This window comes from Panthera leo, chromosome E3, assembly GCF_018350215.1.
Source record: "Panthera leo isolate Ple1 chromosome E3, P.leo_Ple1_pat1.1, whole genome shotgun sequence".
In the NCBI taxonomy this organism is placed as follows: domain Eukaryota; kingdom Metazoa; phylum Chordata; class Mammalia; order Carnivora; family Felidae; genus Panthera; species Panthera leo.
In genome coordinates this window covers 22,288,984-22,308,423 of record NC_056694.1, presented here as the reverse complement: position 1 = coordinate 22,308,423, position 19,440 = coordinate 22,288,984, and the positions used below count along the sequence as shown (strand labels likewise).

Sequence of the window (19,440 nt, the reverse complement as noted above, 5' to 3'; positions counted from 1 at the left end):
TGTGATTTGAATGGGGTGGAGGTGTCCTGTCTTATGAATTATTTTGGCTTCTCCTAGTTGGTGGCGGACCAGCCTCAGAGCCCGAGAAAGGCAGTTTCCCAGAGATTTAGCCCGTGGAGCCTGTGGGCCTGAGGGAAGTAGAGAAATCAAAAGGCTGATGACCCTGGAGAGAGGCAGCCTGCAGGGATGTGAAAGGCATTGGTCCCAGAGTCAAAAGACCTCATTTCTCGCCTTTCTTCTGTCTCCAGCTTTTTGTATTCCTGATGGCTTCCCCTGTCTTCAGTGGCCTAGGATTCTAGGATTTCTAAATAGAGTACTTTTATTTTTACTTATTATTATTCTTTTTTTTAAGTTTGTTTGTTTGTTTGTTTATTTATTTATTTATTTATTTTTAGTAATCTCTACACCCAATGTGGGCTCGAACTCACGACCCTGAGATCAAGAGTCATATGCTTTTTTGACTGAGCCAGCCAAGAGCCCCTAAATACAGTATTTTTTAAAAATAGTAATGACCAAGGGATGCCTGGGTGGCTCAGGTGGTTGAGCATCCGACTTTGGCTGAGGTCAAGATCTCACGGTTCATGAGTTCAAGCTCCATGTCAGGCTGTGTGCTGACAGCTCAGAGCCTGGAACGTGCTCCAGATTCTGTCTCTCTCTCTCTCTCTCTCTCTCTGTCTTCCCCTCCCCCACTTGTGCTCTGTCTCTCTCTCTCTCAAAAATAAAATAAAAATATTAAAAAAGTAAAAAAAAAATAGTAATAATATCTAAGAGCCAGCATTCATAGATATAATTCTGTTTTAGGTACTTTACATATAATAACTCTTTATTCTTCATTACACTCTAGAAGTACTACTGTTATCATCCCCATTTTACAGATGAGGAAACTGAGATGCTCAGAGACTAAGTGACTTGCCCAAGGAAACATGACCAGTGAGTGGTGGAGCTGGGATTCAAATGTAGGCAGTCTGGCCCCCAAGGCCATGTTCTTACTCAGTACCCCAGACTGCCTCATAACCTCAATGCTATCCACTTGGACGAATCTAACTGAAGCAGACAACCTTGTTCTCTGAGACCTGCCTTTCCAAATATGCACTCCCCCCACCCCAAGCTCTGTGACCCCACAGCCTCGGCCCCATTTGGTCCATATGTATGTGGACATCTGTCTCAAGCTAGACTGATCAGATTCTCTCTTTAGGAATTTAGAATTTGGAATTAAAGGTGCTGGTTTTAGTTTGCAGTGGTCGCATGGCCTTTGAAAACTGTTTACGTGAAAAGTGTCATCTTGACGGATCTCTGCAAGCACATTTTTCTATAACCAGAAGCCTTTCTGGGGTGCCTTCTGTCTCCCACACCTCCTACCCCTTCCATCAGACCAGCTACCCAGGCCAGCAGTCGGTGCTCGCTTTTTGCCCCATCGAACTACTTACTGTCTTGTCTTGTCTTGTCTTGTCTTGTCTTGTCTTGTCTTGTCTTGTCTTGTCTTGTCCTGTCTTGTCTTATTATATTTCAGAAAGAACAATTTACATACGATCTACCCTCTTAACACACTTTTAAGTGCACAGTGCAGTCCTATTGACTACAGACACAGTGTTTTCCAGATCTAGAGCTTATTCATCTTGGCTTACCGAAACTTTGTGCCCATTGATTAGGAACTCCCCATGTCCCCCTCCCCCCAGCATCTGGCAACTACCATTCCACTCTTGGATTCTATGAGTTTGGCTATATTAGATACCACATCTAAGTGGAATTAGGCAGTATTTGTCTTTCCGTGTCTGGCTTATTTCACTTGACATAATGTCCTCAGAGTTCATCCATGTCCCATATCATAGAATTTCCTTCTTTTTCAAAGCCTGAATAATAATCCATTGCATATATGTACCACATTTTCTTCTTTTTTTAAGATTTTATGTATTTATTTTTATTTTTTATTTTAAACAAAGAGAGAGAGGGGCGCCTGGGTGGCTCAGTCGGTTGAGCGTCCGACTTCGGCTCAGGTCATGATCTCGCGGTCCGTGAGTTCGAGCCCTGTGTCAGGCTCTGGGCTGATGGCTCAGAGCCTGGAACCTGCTTCCGATTCTGTGTCTCCCTCTCTCTCTGCCCCTCCCCCGTTCATGCTCTGTCTCTGTCTCAAAAATAAATAAATGTTAAAAAAAAATTTAAAAAAATAAAATAAAAAAAAATAGAGAGAGAGAGTGAGTGGGGGAGAGGGACAGACTGAGAGAGAGAATCTTAAGCAGGCTTCACACTTAGCATGGAGCTTGACTTGGGGCTTGATCCCATGACTCTGGGATCATAACCTGAGCCAAAATCAAGAGTCGGACGCACAACCGACTGAGCCACTCAGGTGCCCCTATTCCACATTTTCTTATTTGTTCACCTGTTGATAGACATTTAGGCTGTTTCCACATCTTGGCTATTGTGAGTAATGCTGCAGTGAACTTAGGGTGCAACTGTATCTTCGAGATCCTGATTTCAGTTCTCTTGGATAAATACCCAGAAGTGGGATTGCTGGATCAGATGGTAGTTCTGTTTTTCATTTGTTGAAGAACCTCCAAATGGGGTAAGGACTTGAATAGACATTTCTCCAAATAAGACCTACAAGTGGCCAACAGGTAAATGGGGGAAAAAAAAAAATAGCTCAACATCCCTCATCACCAAGAAATGCAAATCCAACCCACAGTGATATACTTGTCAGAATCGCTAATATCAAACAAACCCAAAAGACAACCAGCGTTGGAGAGGATGTGGAGAAATGGGAACCTTGCACACTGTTGGTGGAATGCAGAATGGTATGGCCACTAGGGAGAACAGTGTGCCTTCTTTTGAAGTCTATCCAAATAGTATGACACGGTAGACCCCCTCTTTCCTTTTTCCTCTGCTTTCCTCAATGTTTTGTTTGTGGCCACATGACTTTGGAAGGACTCATTCCATCCCGTTTATCAGGATTTCCAACTTCAAAGCCAGCCAGGGCCTGGCAGGCAAGTAGCTGAATCAAGTGTGTGACAATAAGGAGTGGCCACCCTGTCTGATACTACACTTGATCTTAGCCAAAAGGCTGAGAAGCGATGTGTCCACCCTGTCTGAAAGGAGAAGCCACTACCCAGCTCCATTTTATAAAAAAATTCCTGCTCTTTAAAGGACCTAGATCCAGATTGTTTCATTTTTCAAGAGAAGTCTGAATCTCCTAAATTTCGATGTTGACAAAAAAAATCTGAGAATTACAGCGGTGGTGTTTTTAAAAATTTTTTAATGTGTATTTATTTTTGAGAGAAACAGAGCCAGAACATGAGCGGGGGAGGGGCAGAGAGAGGGAGACACAGAATCCAAAGCAGGCTTCAGACTCCGAGCTGTCAGCACAGAGTCGGACGCGGGGCTCAAACTCAGGAACAGAGAGATCGTGACCTGAGTCGAAGTCGGACCGTTAACCGACTGAGCCACCCAGGGGCCCACAGCTGTGGTGGTTTTTAAGCACATTTTTGGACTGGGATCCTTCTGGACACCACCAGTGAGTAAGCTCTACGTTGGCAGGTGGGAACTGTCAGTGGAAGGTCTCCCCCACCCTTCTTACAAAGGGAGAAGAGATGGGGCGCCTGGGTGGCTCCGTCGGTTAAGCATCTGACTCTTGATTTCGGCTCAGGTCATGAGGTTCGTGAGTTCAAGTCCCACATCGAGCTCCTTGCTGACAGCGTGGAGCCTGCTTGGGATTCTCTCTCTCTCCCTCTCTTTCTGCCCCTCCCTCATGCTCTCTGTCTCTCTCCCTCAGAATAAATAAACTTTTTTAAAAAAAGGGAGAAGAGAAAATGTGGATTTAGTCAAATCAGCGTTCTTTGGGAGAGTAGGGAGGGTGCAACATTCCAAGGCGGAGAACCTTAGAAGGATGCCCAGGTCCCTTTACCCTGGCTGTGGCACAGTTGAGTTTTAAATGGGCTAGGGCACACCCCTTGCTGGAACGGGAGAGCCAGCCCTGGTCGGGGAAACAGCTGCTACAGCGCCCTCTGCTGTTGTCAGCACTCTCCACGTCCACTGGCCTCTGCCGTTGGGTCTGGCAGCCAAGGGTCTTGCTTCCCCTGAAGGCTTTGAGAGGGTGACGGTCAGTCATCATTCTGCAGAATTATCAGATGCCTGCTGCTGCTCAGGCGCCTTCAAGGATGCCAGGGACTGCTCAGGCGCCTTCAAGGACTCACCTTGGCTTGCTGTGTTTGGTCCACCACCCACCCCATCATCAGGCCTTGTGACTCTAATTCTTTAGGCTTGGGAGAGGCAGGTCACTTCAAGCCTCACCTTTTTCATATACTGAAAAACATTTGAAGAGATTTTGGCTTCTGCTTGGCACCTCTCCCTGATTTCTGGGCTGAAATGGATTCTCCTATTTTTAAACTTTTTTTTTTTTTTAATATATATATTTGTAGTGGTAGTTTCGGAGTGAGGGCAGAGTGAAATGTTCAGAGTCAGGTTTATGGTCTTGGACATAAAGAGTATGGGCTCTAGAGCTGGTCTGCCTGGGTTCAAAGCTCAGCTTTCTTAGTAGCTCTGTGACTTCGGATAAGTTACTCGCTCTCTCTGTGCCCCTGCTTCTGCATTTTCAAGATGAGGATGATAATATACCTACTTCATGAGTATTAAATAAGGTAATGTATGCAAAAAGCTTAACACAGCACCTGGCATATTATGTAAGTGCTTGACTCAGAATCTTGGACCTGTTTTTGCTTTCAATCTTGGCCTTCCAGCCTGGGTTCGCCTCCTTCATTCTGCATCTCAGCCCTTCGTCATGCAACCTTCTGTCTTTCGTCTTCTTCACCCTTCAGCCGTGGCTCTCCAGCATCCTACTGAGCAAGGCTCCATTCTTAGGGCTTCTTCTTCTTCTGTGTCCCCAGCCTTTCCCTACCCTCATATTCTCTCCATTGCCAGCTCCTGTTGTACCTTCTGAACAGTAATTATAGCTAACATTTATATAATGACTATCATATGCCAGGCGCTGTTCTAAGTGATTTACATGCACTAACTCATTGAAGCCTCACCCCATGAGAAAGATCCTCTTTCTACGCCCAACCTACAGAGAAGTTAGCTGATTTGCTGGGTCACATGACTAATAAGAAGCCGAGTCTGAGTTTGAGCGTGATCTGGCTCCCAAGCCTGCTCTTCCCACCACAATACATGGCCACCCACTTCTCTCCATCCCCAGAGACAGGGCCCGAGTCCAGGCTCCATTCGCCCTCCCTGGACCATTAGCCCCTTGTTTGATTCCCTGATTCCTCTCTGTTCTCACCAGCCTGTCACCTCCACATTACAGTGGAGTCATCTTTCCCCAAACCAGATACGATCCTGTCATCATTCTTGCTGGAAACACGTCAGTGGCTTCCCACTGTTCTTGGGACAAAGCCGACGCTCTGACGTGGCTGACAAGCAAGGTTTTCACACATCCTCCTTTGCCACGCTTTCCTGGAGACAGACCTGGTTGTTACGTTGCACTGGAATCCCAAAGGGTTTGTGCCCCTGGCATTCCTGTCATTCTTACCGAGTCCCCTTTGGAAGAGAGATTATAATAGGGTCGCACTGCTCAGAAGGCCCTGTCACCCCTCCAGCCCTTCCTTGACCACATCCTTCCTCCCCACCGAGCTTCCTCCTTGCAGCCTCCGGTCCTCCCTGCTCTCCCACACCAGGTGGTTGCACTTGGGGCTCCCTGTGCTGAGCTCCTCTCTCTCTTCTGCCCCGGAGTTCAGGGAGGCCCCATCCTGGTTGCACATCTGAATCCTCTGCGAAGCTGTATAACTCAATACCAGTGCCTGGGCCCATCCCAGACAAGTCAGTCAGAATCCCTGCTTGATTCAAAGCCTCCTGATTGACTTGAATGTGCGTCCAGGGTTAAGAACCCCGGTTGACTCAAAACTCACCCTCCAGACCACGGCTCAAGCATCACTTCCTCAGGGAAGCCCTCCCTGACCTCCCTGACCTGGTCTGTTCTTCCTGTTTTTCACTCTGTGAGTACCACTGTCACACATCACAGGGCCACTTTCCATTGACTTACATGGTGACAAAAAGCCCAGATCCTGCATCCAAATCACTAGCCATGTGACCTTGGGCCAGTGACTTAACTTCTCTGTGCCTCACTTTTCTCCCCAGTGAAATGGGGAGAAAAATAAACTTACTTCACATGATCAGTGAGGGTCAGGTGCATGAATTATATGCAAAGTTCTTGGCATAGTGCCTGGCGTATGTTAGCTGTTACTTGCATACTGCTGAGCCTTGAGCAACGTGAGTTTGAACTGCATGATTTTTTGCGATTCGGTGGTGTAGATATTTTCTCTTCCTTATGACTTTCTTAATAACATTCTCTTTTCTCTAGCTTACTTGATTATAATATGGAATATAATACGCATAACACACACTGCGTGTTAATCAGCTATGTTATCAGTAAGGCTTTTGGTCAGAGGCTATTCGTAGTTAAGTGTTTGGGGAGTCAGAAGTTACATGTGGATTTTCAACTGCGTGGGTGTGGTCAGTGCCCCTAACCACCCACATTGTTCAAGGGTCCACTGTAATTATAATCCCCCACTGGAATCTATGAATCCCTGGAGGTGAGGTCAGCACCTGCTGTTTGATCACTACACACGTAGTGCAGTGTCAGGCACATGATAGCTTCCAGAACTTTCTGTGGAGCAGAGTGGTGTCTCAGGGACGTTCTTGGTCAAGGGTGAAGGGCCAGCGTGCACAGAACTCATCTTCCTCAGGCTTCTTGTCTCTGTGGACCTAATGGCTTAGGATCCTCATTGCTAGTGATTAGGATCATTAGAATGAGACCCTCCATGGTCTTGTGGTGTCCAGAGTCCCAGGTGCTGATGGTGGCCCGCCAGGCACTGGCTTTAGCAGCGTCCCTCATGTCCTTCTGCATGAAGGTTCTTTTTGCCCCTCTGAAATGCAGGCGTGGGTACGCCGAGGGCCCCTGTGGCAGAGGGAGCTGTCAGAAAGCTGGCACCGTGCTCTACACCTAGAAATCGAACTGACAGCATCTTTGCAAGTTGAGTAAAACCCTGTGTTCCGGTCTTGCTTTGGGGCGACCCTCACTCAGCAGGGACAGAGGGGTGCTCCTGCCTTTGTGGGCTGATAGCACCGTTGGGGGAGGGGGGGCGGTGAGGGGCGAGGATGTGTGTGCGTACCTTGTGGGTGTTGGAGGGTTTATATATAATGCTGGGGTGTGATTTGTGGCAGGGTGACTGGCCCCTGAAGACCTCTGTAGTCCGCTCTGAGCAGTGAATTCACATAACAACCTGCACAGGAAGAGGCGGGGCAGACTCTGTGAAGAGCCTGCATAGGTGGTTGTTAGAACTTGAAGGGCCCTGGGGAGTGCTCTGTTAACCCCATTGTTTTCTGAAGGGGGAACTGAGACCAGAGCATGGGGTGGCTTGCCCAAGGTCACAGATGTAGTTTTCTTTTTAAGTTAACATTTATGGGGTCCGGACTACCTGTTAGTCACTGGGCTAAAGCACGACGTATAATCATGGTTTCATGACTCCTGACAAACCTAGAAGGCAGGAACGTTTATTTACTGTATTCAACAGGCACTTACATAGTATTTACTGAGCACTCTTTTACAGATATTCGCTCATTAGCTTCTCATGAGCATGCAGAGCTACTATCATTATTTCCACATTAAAGAAGACACTGAAGCACAGAGAGGTTAGGTAACCTGCCTAAAGTCACACAGCTAGGAAGTCATTGAGTTGGGATTCAATCCTAGGCAGCCTGACCTTGTAGTGCGTGCTATTCTGCTGTAGTGTCTCTCCACATGACAGCTTTGGGCTCCATTTTGCAGGTGGGAAAATCAAGGCTCATATAACGTAAGTAACTTGCTTGAGGCCACATGGCTGTGAAGTAACAAAGCTGGGACTGAGTTCAGACTCTCTGGCTTTAGACTCTGACTCATGAGCTCTCTACCAAATTCCCTCCCACGGGGGCTAGGATCTATGTCATAGCTGAGGGGTCCGAGCTGGGGACAGGGAATAGGGGCTGAGGCAGAGCTTGAAGCCAGGTTGGTGGCAATGGGGTGATGTCAGCCAAATCTACCTGGGTCTAGCCAGGACCCCGTGCAGTGAAGTAGCTCCCCCTGGGGTTGGGGCAGAGCCCCAGCCTGGTGCCTTCTGTCCAGATTTTGCCCCCCATCCTTCAGATCTTAGCTCACATGTCACTTGTCAGGGAAACCTCCCAGACCTGTCTGCCCAGCTGAAGCCCTCTGAAAACTAAGCACTCCAGGCTTCTCTGCAGTGGTCGGAAGCCTACCATTTGTTTGTGCTTCTTTCTTTATGGTCTCCTCCGAACTAGGCTGGGGCCCACGAGGGCAGACCCTGTGTCTGCTTCTGTTCATCCAGCACCTGATACACTCAACAGATATTGGGTGAATAAATGGATGAATGAATGAATAGCTCGTTGCTTTAGTGGAGGGAATTCGTGCAGGAAATCAAGACCGAAGTTCAAGAGGGGGGAATGCAAGTGGGGATTATTGGAAAAAGTTGTAACTCAGTAGACCTAGGGATGCCCTGGCCAGCAATCATTAATGATTAATAATAACAGCTGGTATTTATTGAGTGCCCTCTCTCTGTTGGGGAGCTGTTTTAAAGGTTTTTGGTAAAGCACACCCCATAACATTCCCAGGAAATAAATGCCGCTGTTATCACCAGTTAATATGAAGTATGGAGCTTTTAAGCAACGTGGCCAAGGGACATGGCCAGGAAGATGTGGAACTGGCTCTTCAGTCTAGGCAACCTTACCTGAAGCCTCATCTTTTAACTATCCTACAAAACCACCTGTTCCCGGTGAACTGAGTCCTTTTCCAGGCTGGGAGGCACCTCACAGGCTCTCGGCATCACCTTCTGGAAAGGATGGGGCTTCTCCTACTCTCTGCTGACTCAGGGACCAGATTGGAGCTGAATCTGCCGGTCCAGTGCTTGATGTCCTGAAGCCACTTAGAGTTGGAGCCGGCTTATAAGTGCACACAGCCTTCCAGAAGAAGGAAGGCAGCTCCCTGTTCGCTGTGAGATTGAGGACTCCCACTTGCACCCAAGGGCTGGTCGGGTCTATATTTCTCTCCAAGACTCAATGAATGGATGAGGCTGCTATTTCAAATGGACTTCCTCGGTTATCCTAGTTGGGGCCGGGATCCAGCAGGAGTTACTCAGATGCCAGCTGGGGCCAGCCAGCAGCGAGTGGAGACCGTGGGGACTAGCAGACTATATGCCCCACTTGGAGAGCGTGGTCAGGATGCGTGTCTAGTCCGTGGCTGCCATCAGCAGAGATGGGCCAGTGTCTCTAGTTCTGAGCTTCTGACCAGTGTTCTGTGTGACTCCAAGCGATGCAACACCCCCAGAAAAACGTGGCTCCCCATTGCTGTGGGTCCCACCCAGAGGCCTGGAAATACATCCCTAAAAAAAAAAATAATTGCATGCATGCCACAGTGGTTGGCGTAATCAGGTTGAAAACCACCGACTTAACTAATGCACTGAGATCATTTGTTGAAATAAAATGTAAACCCTGGAAAGGAAGACTAGCTTAACATTGGTGGCAACTAAGTAGAGTTTAAAAAGACAAGTTTTCTGGAAGGACATAAAAGACTCAAATTACATGTGAATTCATTCTCTCTGTCCGTCTCTCCCTCTCTCCTTGCTGCCCTCCAGCCCTGACTCGACATCAGACACCCATTCATGCCCTTAGCTCTGCTCCAGCTCCCAAGACTGCACCGTTCCTTGTTGTAAATTCTGATCGGTCCAGTTCTGATCGGTCCAGTTCTTCCTTCGTAAACTGCACGCCACTGACCAGACCTTGGTCCACTCAGCACTGGCTGGAAGCCCAAGGTCAGATGCTCTACTCTCCACTGAGCTGGTGCTGGAGGTGGGGATTTTTCTAGAAGGACAATAAAATAGGTAGGGTTGGCAGAGATGGGCCTGTCCAATACAATCTGGAAAACTGTGTGCGTGAGAATAACCATGAAGATTTTCAAAGTGGACAGTAATGTTGGGGTCGGGGTAGGTGGGTATAAAATGCATGCGTTTAGAGGCTCAGATATTGTAAACCTATGATATATTAAAGTAGTGTGGTACTGAGGCAGGACTAGAGAGAAATCAGTGGAACACAAGAGAAAATGTAGAAGTGAACAAAGGATACACACGAGAAACGAGTGTGTGATAGAAGTCAGCAGGGAGAAGATACATCCCCATACAGTTGTTACAACTGGCTAAACATTCAGGGGGAGAAATGAAGGTCTTTTCCCCAAGCTCCTGCTAAGATGAATTCCAAGAGAAGTAAGGATTTCAGTGCAGAAAGTGAAACTGTAGGACATTGAAGAAAATATCGTACTGGGAAGGACTTTCTAAATATAACAGCAGAGACACAGACTACAAAGAAAAGGGGAAAATTGGCACTTTATTTAAACACACACACACACATACACGCCTTATTATATGTTGAAAAAGGGGAAACAAAATTAAAAGGCAAATGAAAAACTGCAAAAATATTTACTGCGTGTATTGTAGGTGAATGATTCATATCCCTAATAATTATATGGGAAATGTGTTACAAGTCATTTAGAAAGAAACAAATTTGAATTTAAATACAGACAAAGGGTATGGACAGAAAATTCATGGTAACAGTGAACACGGATTAAATGTTTATTTCCACACGAGACTACTAGGCAGTTTCCATGCATTCATTCACTGAACTCTCATTAACTTGGGAATTAGATATAATTGTTACCCCATTTTCAAATGGAGGAGTGAACACTTAAAAGGGGTTAAAGAACTTGCCCCTGCATCAAAAAGCTCCTAGCTTCCAGAGCCCAGCGTTAGGTTTGAACGTGGCTGTTAATTAACCCCTGGTATTGACATTGACCCCAGTGCAGCTCTTAATGCAGGAAATCATATTTAAAATTCTACCCCAGTTTACACAACAGAAGCTTGGCCTTGCGATCGAACAATTACTTATTTGCAAAGGGGTGGTGGCTGGAAGAAGGCAGGGCTTATCAGACGCTTGAGCAAACCGAGTCACCGTCACCGGGGCAGGAACATTTACACAGCGTTATCGGCTCTGTTGACTTTCTTCCCAGGAACAAAATGAGAGATCTTCACCAAATTATAATCCCCCCGCCTTTGACCGCAGTGCGTGTGTGTCATTACAGGTTCTCACATGATCCACATTTGATGTTCCCAAAACCTCAGTCCACACAGCCCCCGTGAAGGTTTCCGCGCTTCTTGCTCTCTTAGGAAGCTTTGGTATTTTGTTTGCAATTTGGGGTACCTGCTGTGAGGTTTCTGTGGCGCTCAGATAAACACTTAAATACTCTTTTTTTCCCATATCTTTTTTGAAAGTTTATTTTGAGAGAGAACGAGCAGGGCAGGGGCAAAGAGAGAAGGGGCGGCAGAGGATTGGAAGCAGGCTCCAATGCTGACAGCAAAGAGCCTGATGCGGGGCTCAAGCTCACGAACCGAGAGATTATGACTTGAGCCAAAGTCGGTTGGTTGCTTAACCTGCTGAGCCACCCAGGTGCCCAACACTTTGGAGAAGTCTGACTCTCTGTACATTTTGTTTTCTTCCTGCTTCTATAGACAAACAGTTCCATTAGCTTCTGTTACAGTGTATTTTTATGTAGGCATGGGTAACTTGGAATATAGTTACTCTTCTTCATGGTAGCATGCAGCCTACACTCCTCTGCATCTTGGTTTTTTTGTTTTTTGCTTTTTTTTTTTTTTTTAAGTTTCACTTTAAAATATATCCTTAAGGGGCACCTGGGTGGCTCAGTTGGTTAAGAGTCTGACTTTGGTTCAGGTCAAGATCTCACAGCCCTTGAGTTTGGGCCCCACGTTGGGCTCTTCACTGACCGTGCGGAGCCTGGAACCTGCTTCAGATTCTGTGCCTCCCTCTCTCTGTGTGCCCCTCCCCAACTTGTCTCTGTCTCTCTCTCTGTCTCTCTCTCTCTCTCTCTCTCTCAAAAATAAATAAATAAATAAATAAGCAATAGTAATAAACAAAATATAAAATAAAAAATAAAAATAATAAATAAACATATATGCCCTTAAGGTTTTTCCCTCTTAGTGCAGAAAACTCATTCTTCTGACACCTGAGCAGCATATCACCGTGTAGCTACGCTATGATTTATTTAAGCCGCTCCCTACCTGTAACACTTGGCTTATGTACAGTATTTTGCTGTTATAAATAACGCTGCAGGGAACAGCCACATATACATATTATTTCCTATGTATTTGGGTTTAGCTCCAGGATAAATTCCCAGAGTAGGGCAGTTGGGTCACCGGGGAAGAAACATTTGTACTTTTTTTTTTTTTAAATATGAAATTTATTGTCAAATTGGTTTCCATACAACACCCAGTGCTCCTCCCAAAAGGTGCCCTCCTCAAGGAAGGCATCACCCACCCTCCCCTCCCTCCCACCCCCCATCTACCCTCAGTTTGAAACATTTGTACTTTTGATAGATAATGCCGAATGTCAGTGGGCCTGCCCACTAAGAATATATGTATGTGTGTCTCTGCCGCCTCTCAATGGACGCTGTTGGGACGCACATGTTACAATTTTATTTTGGGAGTTGGTTCCTTCACTTTAAGGTGTATTAGAAAAAAACATAATTTGCACATCAATCCCACGCGTTCACACTCTGTAAACAGTTTTATTTTAAAATAGGTTTATTTAAGTGAAAGGCCTGCTGAGTTCAAGAAAAATGCCAAGTACATATTATACGTAGCATGTGGATGTGCAGAGTTAGGATGGCTCAGGACTGAAGTCTGGGAAAGTGTCCCCGTGATGATTTCTTCTCTTTGGGACGATGGAAGCAAGAGCTTGCCCTTCCTGTGTGCAGGGCCCTGTGCTGGGGAGCCGATCCATGAAGCCAGTCCATGAAGTGGGTACTGTTTTTATGTCTTCACTTTGTGCACAAGAACCAGAGACTCAGAGAGGTGAAGTCACTTGCCGGAGGTCACACAGTTTACCCCAGAGCCCCTGTTTGGAACCTTCCCTCTGTTCAGCTGGCATTTCCACACCATCTTCGATTTGACCTTGCCCGGCTGCCTCCTGGGAAATGTGCCCTCAGGGGCTTTTGTAGCCTGTACATGTCCAGGCTGCTTTTATTCCTCGTCTGACTGATGTTGGTGTGTGTTTTGTTGGCCTCTATGCTTCAATCCAGTCTCCTGATTCCTGCAGCTTTGCCCCAGCTCCGCCAAATTTCGGCCCACCTGCGAACAAAGCCACACAGCCCATTCAGACCGAGAAAGGCTATTTTGGGCTGTGACTTAGATGTTTAAACATTTTTTTTTTCCCTTTTGGTTTCTGATCTGTGCTTCCTTCCTCCTTAGCTGCTTGTGCCTGGAGTCAGGCGATGAACCAAAGATGCTGAGCTGAGATCTGCCTGTCCTCTGGTCCTGGGGATTGGGGGGTGGCGGTGAGGAACCGCAAGCGGCCTGTCACTGGCCAGTGCTGCGTTTGCGTGAGATGAAGGTTGCCGTCACCTGTAACCCCTGTCAGGTGGGAGACCCTCTGGGGACACCGAGGAGCAGGGAGGCAGACAGGTGATAGGCAGGTGTTCCCAACTCCACTGCCCGTAGCTCTGGAACCTGGCAAACTTGGATTCCAGTCGTGACTCTCCCACTCTCTTGCTTTGTGACCTTGAACAAGTTCCTTCCCTAAGCCTCAGTGGGCACATCTGGAATACCAGGGTCATAACAGCTCTTCCCCCATTGGCCATTCTGAAGATTTGATGATGTGATACAGAACAGTTGGCACAGTGCTAGGCAGAGAGTCTGTGTTCGATTCGTGGGGGCAGCAAGAGTCACAGCAGCTCGTTGTCATTTTGTTCTTGGGATTGAGCAATCTCTGCGAGCAGGATCAGAAGTGGTAGGAAACTCAGAAATCCAAGCTCGCCTAGTAGGAAGCGTGAAGGAACCCCAACCGCACGCACTAGCGTGGAGAGGAATCATACCAGGGTCTTTGTGGAGACGTGACTCCCAGGGTGGGAGAGATGACCGGGGACCCTGGAAATCAACGGCTGGTACTGGGATGGGGATACAGTAGTTTCAAACCTATTTCTGAAAGCATTTGGCACTGAGCCAAATGAACTCATTCAGGAGTTTAGGGGACGTGTTGACACGCGGTAGGTTCCCAGCCAGTGGACTGTAGGTAGAGAGGGTGGGGGGCTCTGAGAGAGGTCAGAAACCGAAATTCCTACAGGGACCAGGCAGGGAGGGGAAATGAGTGAAGCAGGCATGGTGTAAGACAATGGAGAATGGCAGGGACTGTGGAAAACTGGAAGGCTTATCCCTATGCGAGGGGGGCAACCCCTGCTCAGCCCCTGGGAATGTGTGTCCATTGTTGCTGTAAGTCGGGGTTTTTCAAAAAGGGGCAGAGGTTTACATTTTTATCTGACATTTCGTGATTTGTAAATGTAGTCAATTAACTTGAATTTTTAAGAAGCACCATATGAAGCAAATATAGCTTGTTTACAAAGTTGATAATGGCCCACGGGCTCCAGATTGTAACCTCTGAGCATCAAGGAGGACCGAGGCCAGGGATGGGAATGGGCTGTGCATGGACTGGAGGGGACCCACTCTGTGGGGCCTGGGATGGGGGGATCCGACTAGAAAGATGGGGGAGGGCTCTTTGGATGGGATCTAAACAAGACCATAGGGGAAGTTCTGACTTTGAGGCTACGTGGATCCCCAGGCTCATCCCAGAGCTGGTCAGTGGCCACAGCCTCCGAGGCTAGGAAGGGAATGCATTTTGTTCAAAGGCGAGGCTGATGTTTAACCTGTTGCACTGACATTACTGTACCAGTTTTGATAATCGTGAAATACTTTAAAACTGATTGGGAAATAACTGCCAGGCCCTCTGATCCTTCTCCTTCTACCTCTCCCCCATTTCTTCCCCTGCCAGCTCCCCACCACCTCTCTATGATCCAGCAACCAAAGAGTTAACTCCCAGCACTGCTGAACCTGCTCTTCCTTCTGATTGGCCAGTGGGCAGTACCTGAGCCGAAGTGATTAGAAATATCTCGATGCTCATCACTGGCTGCAGGTTACAGATGCCTACTTGGATTGGCGTAAGCACAGAGGACCCAGGAGAGTCAGGTGGAATTGGAGGACAGGATGCCAGGCCCCTGAGGGACGGGAACCAGGAGCGCCTTCCCTCGGGTCATGTGGCCTTTTGTGTTTGTTCCTCTCTGTTCCTTGGAGCCCACTGTAAAAAAAATGGCCCCCTCAGCCCCCAAGCTGCATGACCCCTGGCCTGCCTGTGTTCCACTCACTAAACGTGTGAGTCATTTGAGCCAAGCGCCTACCTCTGCGCCAGTCACCTGTGTCTGGGGGAGTAGGATGTCTCAAAGTGCAAACCCACCCATCTCAGAGATGGTGCTGGACATGAGCAGGCATGGACGGTCACCCTGAGAGATTTTCCTTGTGGGTCATGAAGTCCCACAGCTGTGGGACTGTGGCTTTATCCCAAGCTCTCCCAGGTGGCAGAAGGGTGGAGGACAGCAGCGGTCAGGGGATGACCTGATTGGTCTGGGTGGTCTGAGGGATGGGGCGGTGGGTGGGTGGAGCTGGTACTTATAACCGTGAGCCCTCCTGAAAGCCCAGGAGCCGGGAGCAAGGTTGGAGGAGCCTCCACGGCCTCTAAATACACAAACTTGTCCCTGCAGCTTGTCTAGTTGGCCTTCCTTTCTCCTGTCTGGCTCTAATCGGTCTTGCACGGTACTCCCCAAGCCATTTTCTGAAACAGCACGGGCATTGCTCAGGGGCTGTCAGTGGTTAGCAGGGGTGAATGGAGCCCCGCAGCTGCCACCACAGCTCACGAACCTCTTACTAGGTGCCACCCACTGTGCAAAGTGCTGTGCTGCCAAGGCCGGGGGGCCCTGGGCAAGTCACTGCACCCCTCGGCCCTCATCTGTGAAATGGGTGAAGTACCTACTTCACAGGGATGCTATGTGAAGCACATGAGTTAATGCCTGGTCAATCCCTGGAAAACAGTTCCTGGCATGCGTAAATGCTCAGTAAATGCTAACTCTCACTCATTATTAGTGAGCACCTTCTGTATGCCAAGTACAATATATGCCCCGGAGCAAAATTCCCTTGTGTTGCTTGCCGCTAAGCATTGGAGACATGGGATTAAACATGCAGTTGCAACACAGTGGTTAAATGCTCTGATGGGGAAGATCTGGGAGGGCAGGGTGTGGGGTTTTTGTTTTGTCTCGTTTTGTTTTTGGTTTCTTTCTGCCATTAGAGTGTGAATTCAGCGAGAGCAGGCATTCTGTCTCCTTGCTCACAGTTGTATCCCGATGCTTGGGACCACCCTGGCTCTCAGGAGTCACTAGCTGGGGGAATGAGTGAAGGAAGGAGGTGCTATTGTAGCTGGACCGGAACAGTGGGGCATTAATGAAGTTGGGGAGCAGAGAGAGAAGCTTAGTGCATCCCGGCTTCAGAGCCAGGCAGACCGTGGTGTGAATCCCCACGCTGCGGTGGGCCAGCTGAGTGACCTTGGGGAAAATCTCACTCTCTAGTCTGGGCCCATTTCACTGGCGCTAAGATGGAAACGAATCTCACCTTCCAAGTGGAATAGCTTGAAGGCTGGAGAAAGTGCGCGTGAGACATCCAGCATCCGCTTGGCACAGGGGCAGCTCTCGGTAAATGTTTCATTTCCCTTCCCATTCTTTGTGCCACTTGGCATCTCTTATTGTTGGAGAGACATGAAGGGACGGAGAAGGTTCTTGGTGATACCTAGTCAGAAATGCTCAAAGCCTTCTCCCCGCCCCAAGATACTCTAAGGAGATGTATACATGGAGGAAAGTGAAACCCAGCAAGGAGGCCATTTATTACTATTTGGGATTTTGTCCCAAATCTCAAGGTCGACCTCTTGAGGCCCTCGGAGACCCCTTTTTTCTATACTAGGGAGGCCTCGGGAAATCGAAACCGTAATCAAAAGGAATTCTTGGCTTCTATAAGGTCAACATATCAGGGAATCCCAAGAGAGCACAAGAGCCAAGAAGAGAGAGAGAACTTGCCCCAGGCCACTCACTCCTAACCCTCTCAGGGCTGGACCACGGGATCTGAACCCACCCGTCTCCTGGGAGCTGAGCGAGCTAGGAGACAGAAAGAGAAAGATGACAGGTGCACCTTTCCACACGTGTGCAAGCTCCACCCACTGAGGCCGGGCCAATCAGTGCCTTGGAATCTGACCAACCAGATCTGTTCTGCTTCGAGGCGAGCGGGGAGTGAGGGAAAGCCCTGAGCTCCCCCTACAGGCCAACCCTGGTTATGAACAGGTGTTTCCCTGGAGCGTTTGAGGCAAGCATTTCTCAGCTCTAAGGTGAATGCCCCCAAAGCCTTCAGTGACTGAAGATGCTTTTAGTCAGCCTTATGAAGGTATTGTTTTCATGCAGGAAAAATTCACCTTTTTTACATACGCTAGAATTCAGTACAGTTTATCTAAAGAATCTTTCAGGAAAAACACTCATCACTTGAATAGCACATAAAATAACATCTACTCATTGTGTCTGTTTATTTTCTGTCTGTCGCAAGAATATCAGTTTTTAAAAATTTTTAATGTTTATTTATTTTTGAGAGCGAGAGAGAGGGTGAGTGGGCAAGGGGCAGAGAGAGAGGGAGGCAGAATCCGAAGCAGGGTCCAGGCTCCTAGTTGTCAGCACAGGGCCTGACATGGAGCTCGAACCCACGAACCATGAGATCATGACCTAAGCCAAAGTCGGACGCTTAACCGACTGAGCCACCCAGGCGCCCCGCAAGAATATCAGTTTTAAGAAGGCACCTGCACCCGTTAACTCGTGGCGAGCAGAAGGAATGAGGGAAGAGATGGGTGGCATATACCAAAGGCTGCTGTGTCTGATGAGCCCTGGGTGGGAACCCAGGGTCCGCGTTCTCAGCTTCTGCGGTACACTGTTTCACGGGGAAAGCAGCTTTCCCGCTGGCTTTGGGGGAAGAGAAGAAGGAGCTTTGTAGCGAGCGCAGTGATGGAAGAGCCACTCTCGAGGGAGACAGACACCGTGCGAGCCAGAGGGACGTGAACGAGTCCTGTGTAACCGAGAGCAGAGTGTGTATTTGGGGACACAGGTGGGATCATAAGGGAGATGTAGGGGTAATAATATGAGAGCGTGTACTGCTTACAGTGTGCGAGCTGGTTCGAAGATCTGTACACAGATGAATGCCTTTATTCTTCCCAGTGGTCTAACAAGCTTAGAGCATTATCATTACCTCCACTTTACAGACAAGGAAACGGAAACACAAAGAGGTTAAGTCACTTGCCCAAAGTCATACTGCTGAGAAGAACCCAGCTAGTTTATGCTCCAAAATCTGTACCTTTAACCACCGTACCACACTGCCAGGTTGTGAAGGGCATGCTTGTTAGGGAACCGAATAAGCTGCTGTAACAAATATCCCCCAAATACAGTGACTTAAACAAGACAGAAGGTAGGTTTTCTCTGAGGTGTCTGCCCAATGGGATGAAGTCCAAGGCCAGTAGTGTAGCTTTATTCTTTCAACACATGGCTCCAGGTTCGGGTCTGAGGTATTTGGTTCCAGTTCCTCCCTCAGAGGAAAGGAGGAAAGGGGCCAGAGAGGCGTGTACACATTCTTTTAAAGGCACACCTATCCCGCTGGCCAGAACTTCATCACACAGCCATACCAAAGCTTCCAGGGAGGCTGGGAAATGTGGTCTCTAATTGCGTGGCCACACTCTCTGCTCAAACTCAAGGGTTCTGTTATTAAAGAATGGCTATTGTTGGAAAAACTAGCAGTCTCTGCCACAACCTGCAGACTCTTCACTGGACGTTGAACTCTGTTCTGTAGGTGATGACGTATTAACAAATGGCCTTTAAGCAGGGGGTTTTATGCTCAGACTTGGGTTTTAGATCACTCTAAAAGTTCCCAAAGCTTGCGCAGAGGATAAAGGGGGAAGAAACAGAATCAAGGGGACCCGGTTAACTGTTAACTGTCTGCTGTCCCTGCAGGCCTCGCTTCAGGCAGGAGTCAGTGGGTGAGGCTCTCGATTGGAGGACTTGAAGCCCAGCAAATGTACTGGGGCTGCTGTGGGACCACCTGCTGTTCTAGTCGTCCACTCGTTCAACAGCTCTTTATTAAACGCACGTCTGAGCAGAACTCTGGTGATGGTCCTAACAGGTGTGAGGAACGCTGGGGGCCAGGTGCAGTTCTCGGCGAGTTCTCCTCTGATGCTCGATGCCGTGTGAGTCCTTGGCATGCCACGCTGACACTGGTCTCTCTTGTTTGTTTCTCTTGGCCTTAGGACCCCCGGAGCAAACACAAGTTTAAGATCCACACATACTCCAGCCCCACGTTTTGTGACCACTGCGGGTCACTGCTGTATGGACTCATCCACCAGGGGATGAAATGTGACAGTAAGTACATTTGCTCAGTGGCGGCCTCTGGTGGC

The 19,440-nt window shown here is 48.1% G+C and overlaps 1 protein-coding gene and 1 pseudogene across 9 annotated transcripts in view; one reads left to right on the top strand and one right to left on the bottom strand.

Moving 5' to 3' along the window:
* The window catches only part of PRKCB (protein kinase C beta), a 331,318-nt gene that overhangs the window by 148,445 nt on the left and 163,433 nt on the right, over positions 1-19,440 (top strand). For 8 of the 9 annotated variants that reach the window (XM_042922008.1, XM_042922012.1, XM_042922009.1 and 5 more), the window contains one exon: positions 19,294-19,405. In XM_042922008.1, coding sequence (XP_042777942.1) covers positions 19,294-19,405 — 112 coding nt within the window. Of the gene's footprint in view, positions 1-17,721; positions 19,170-19,293; positions 19,406-19,440 lie in introns of those variants that run through there. The other variant, XM_042922015.1, reaches the window with a different exon arrangement.
* On the bottom strand, positions 2,982-3,067 carry LOC122210379 (annotated as a pseudogene).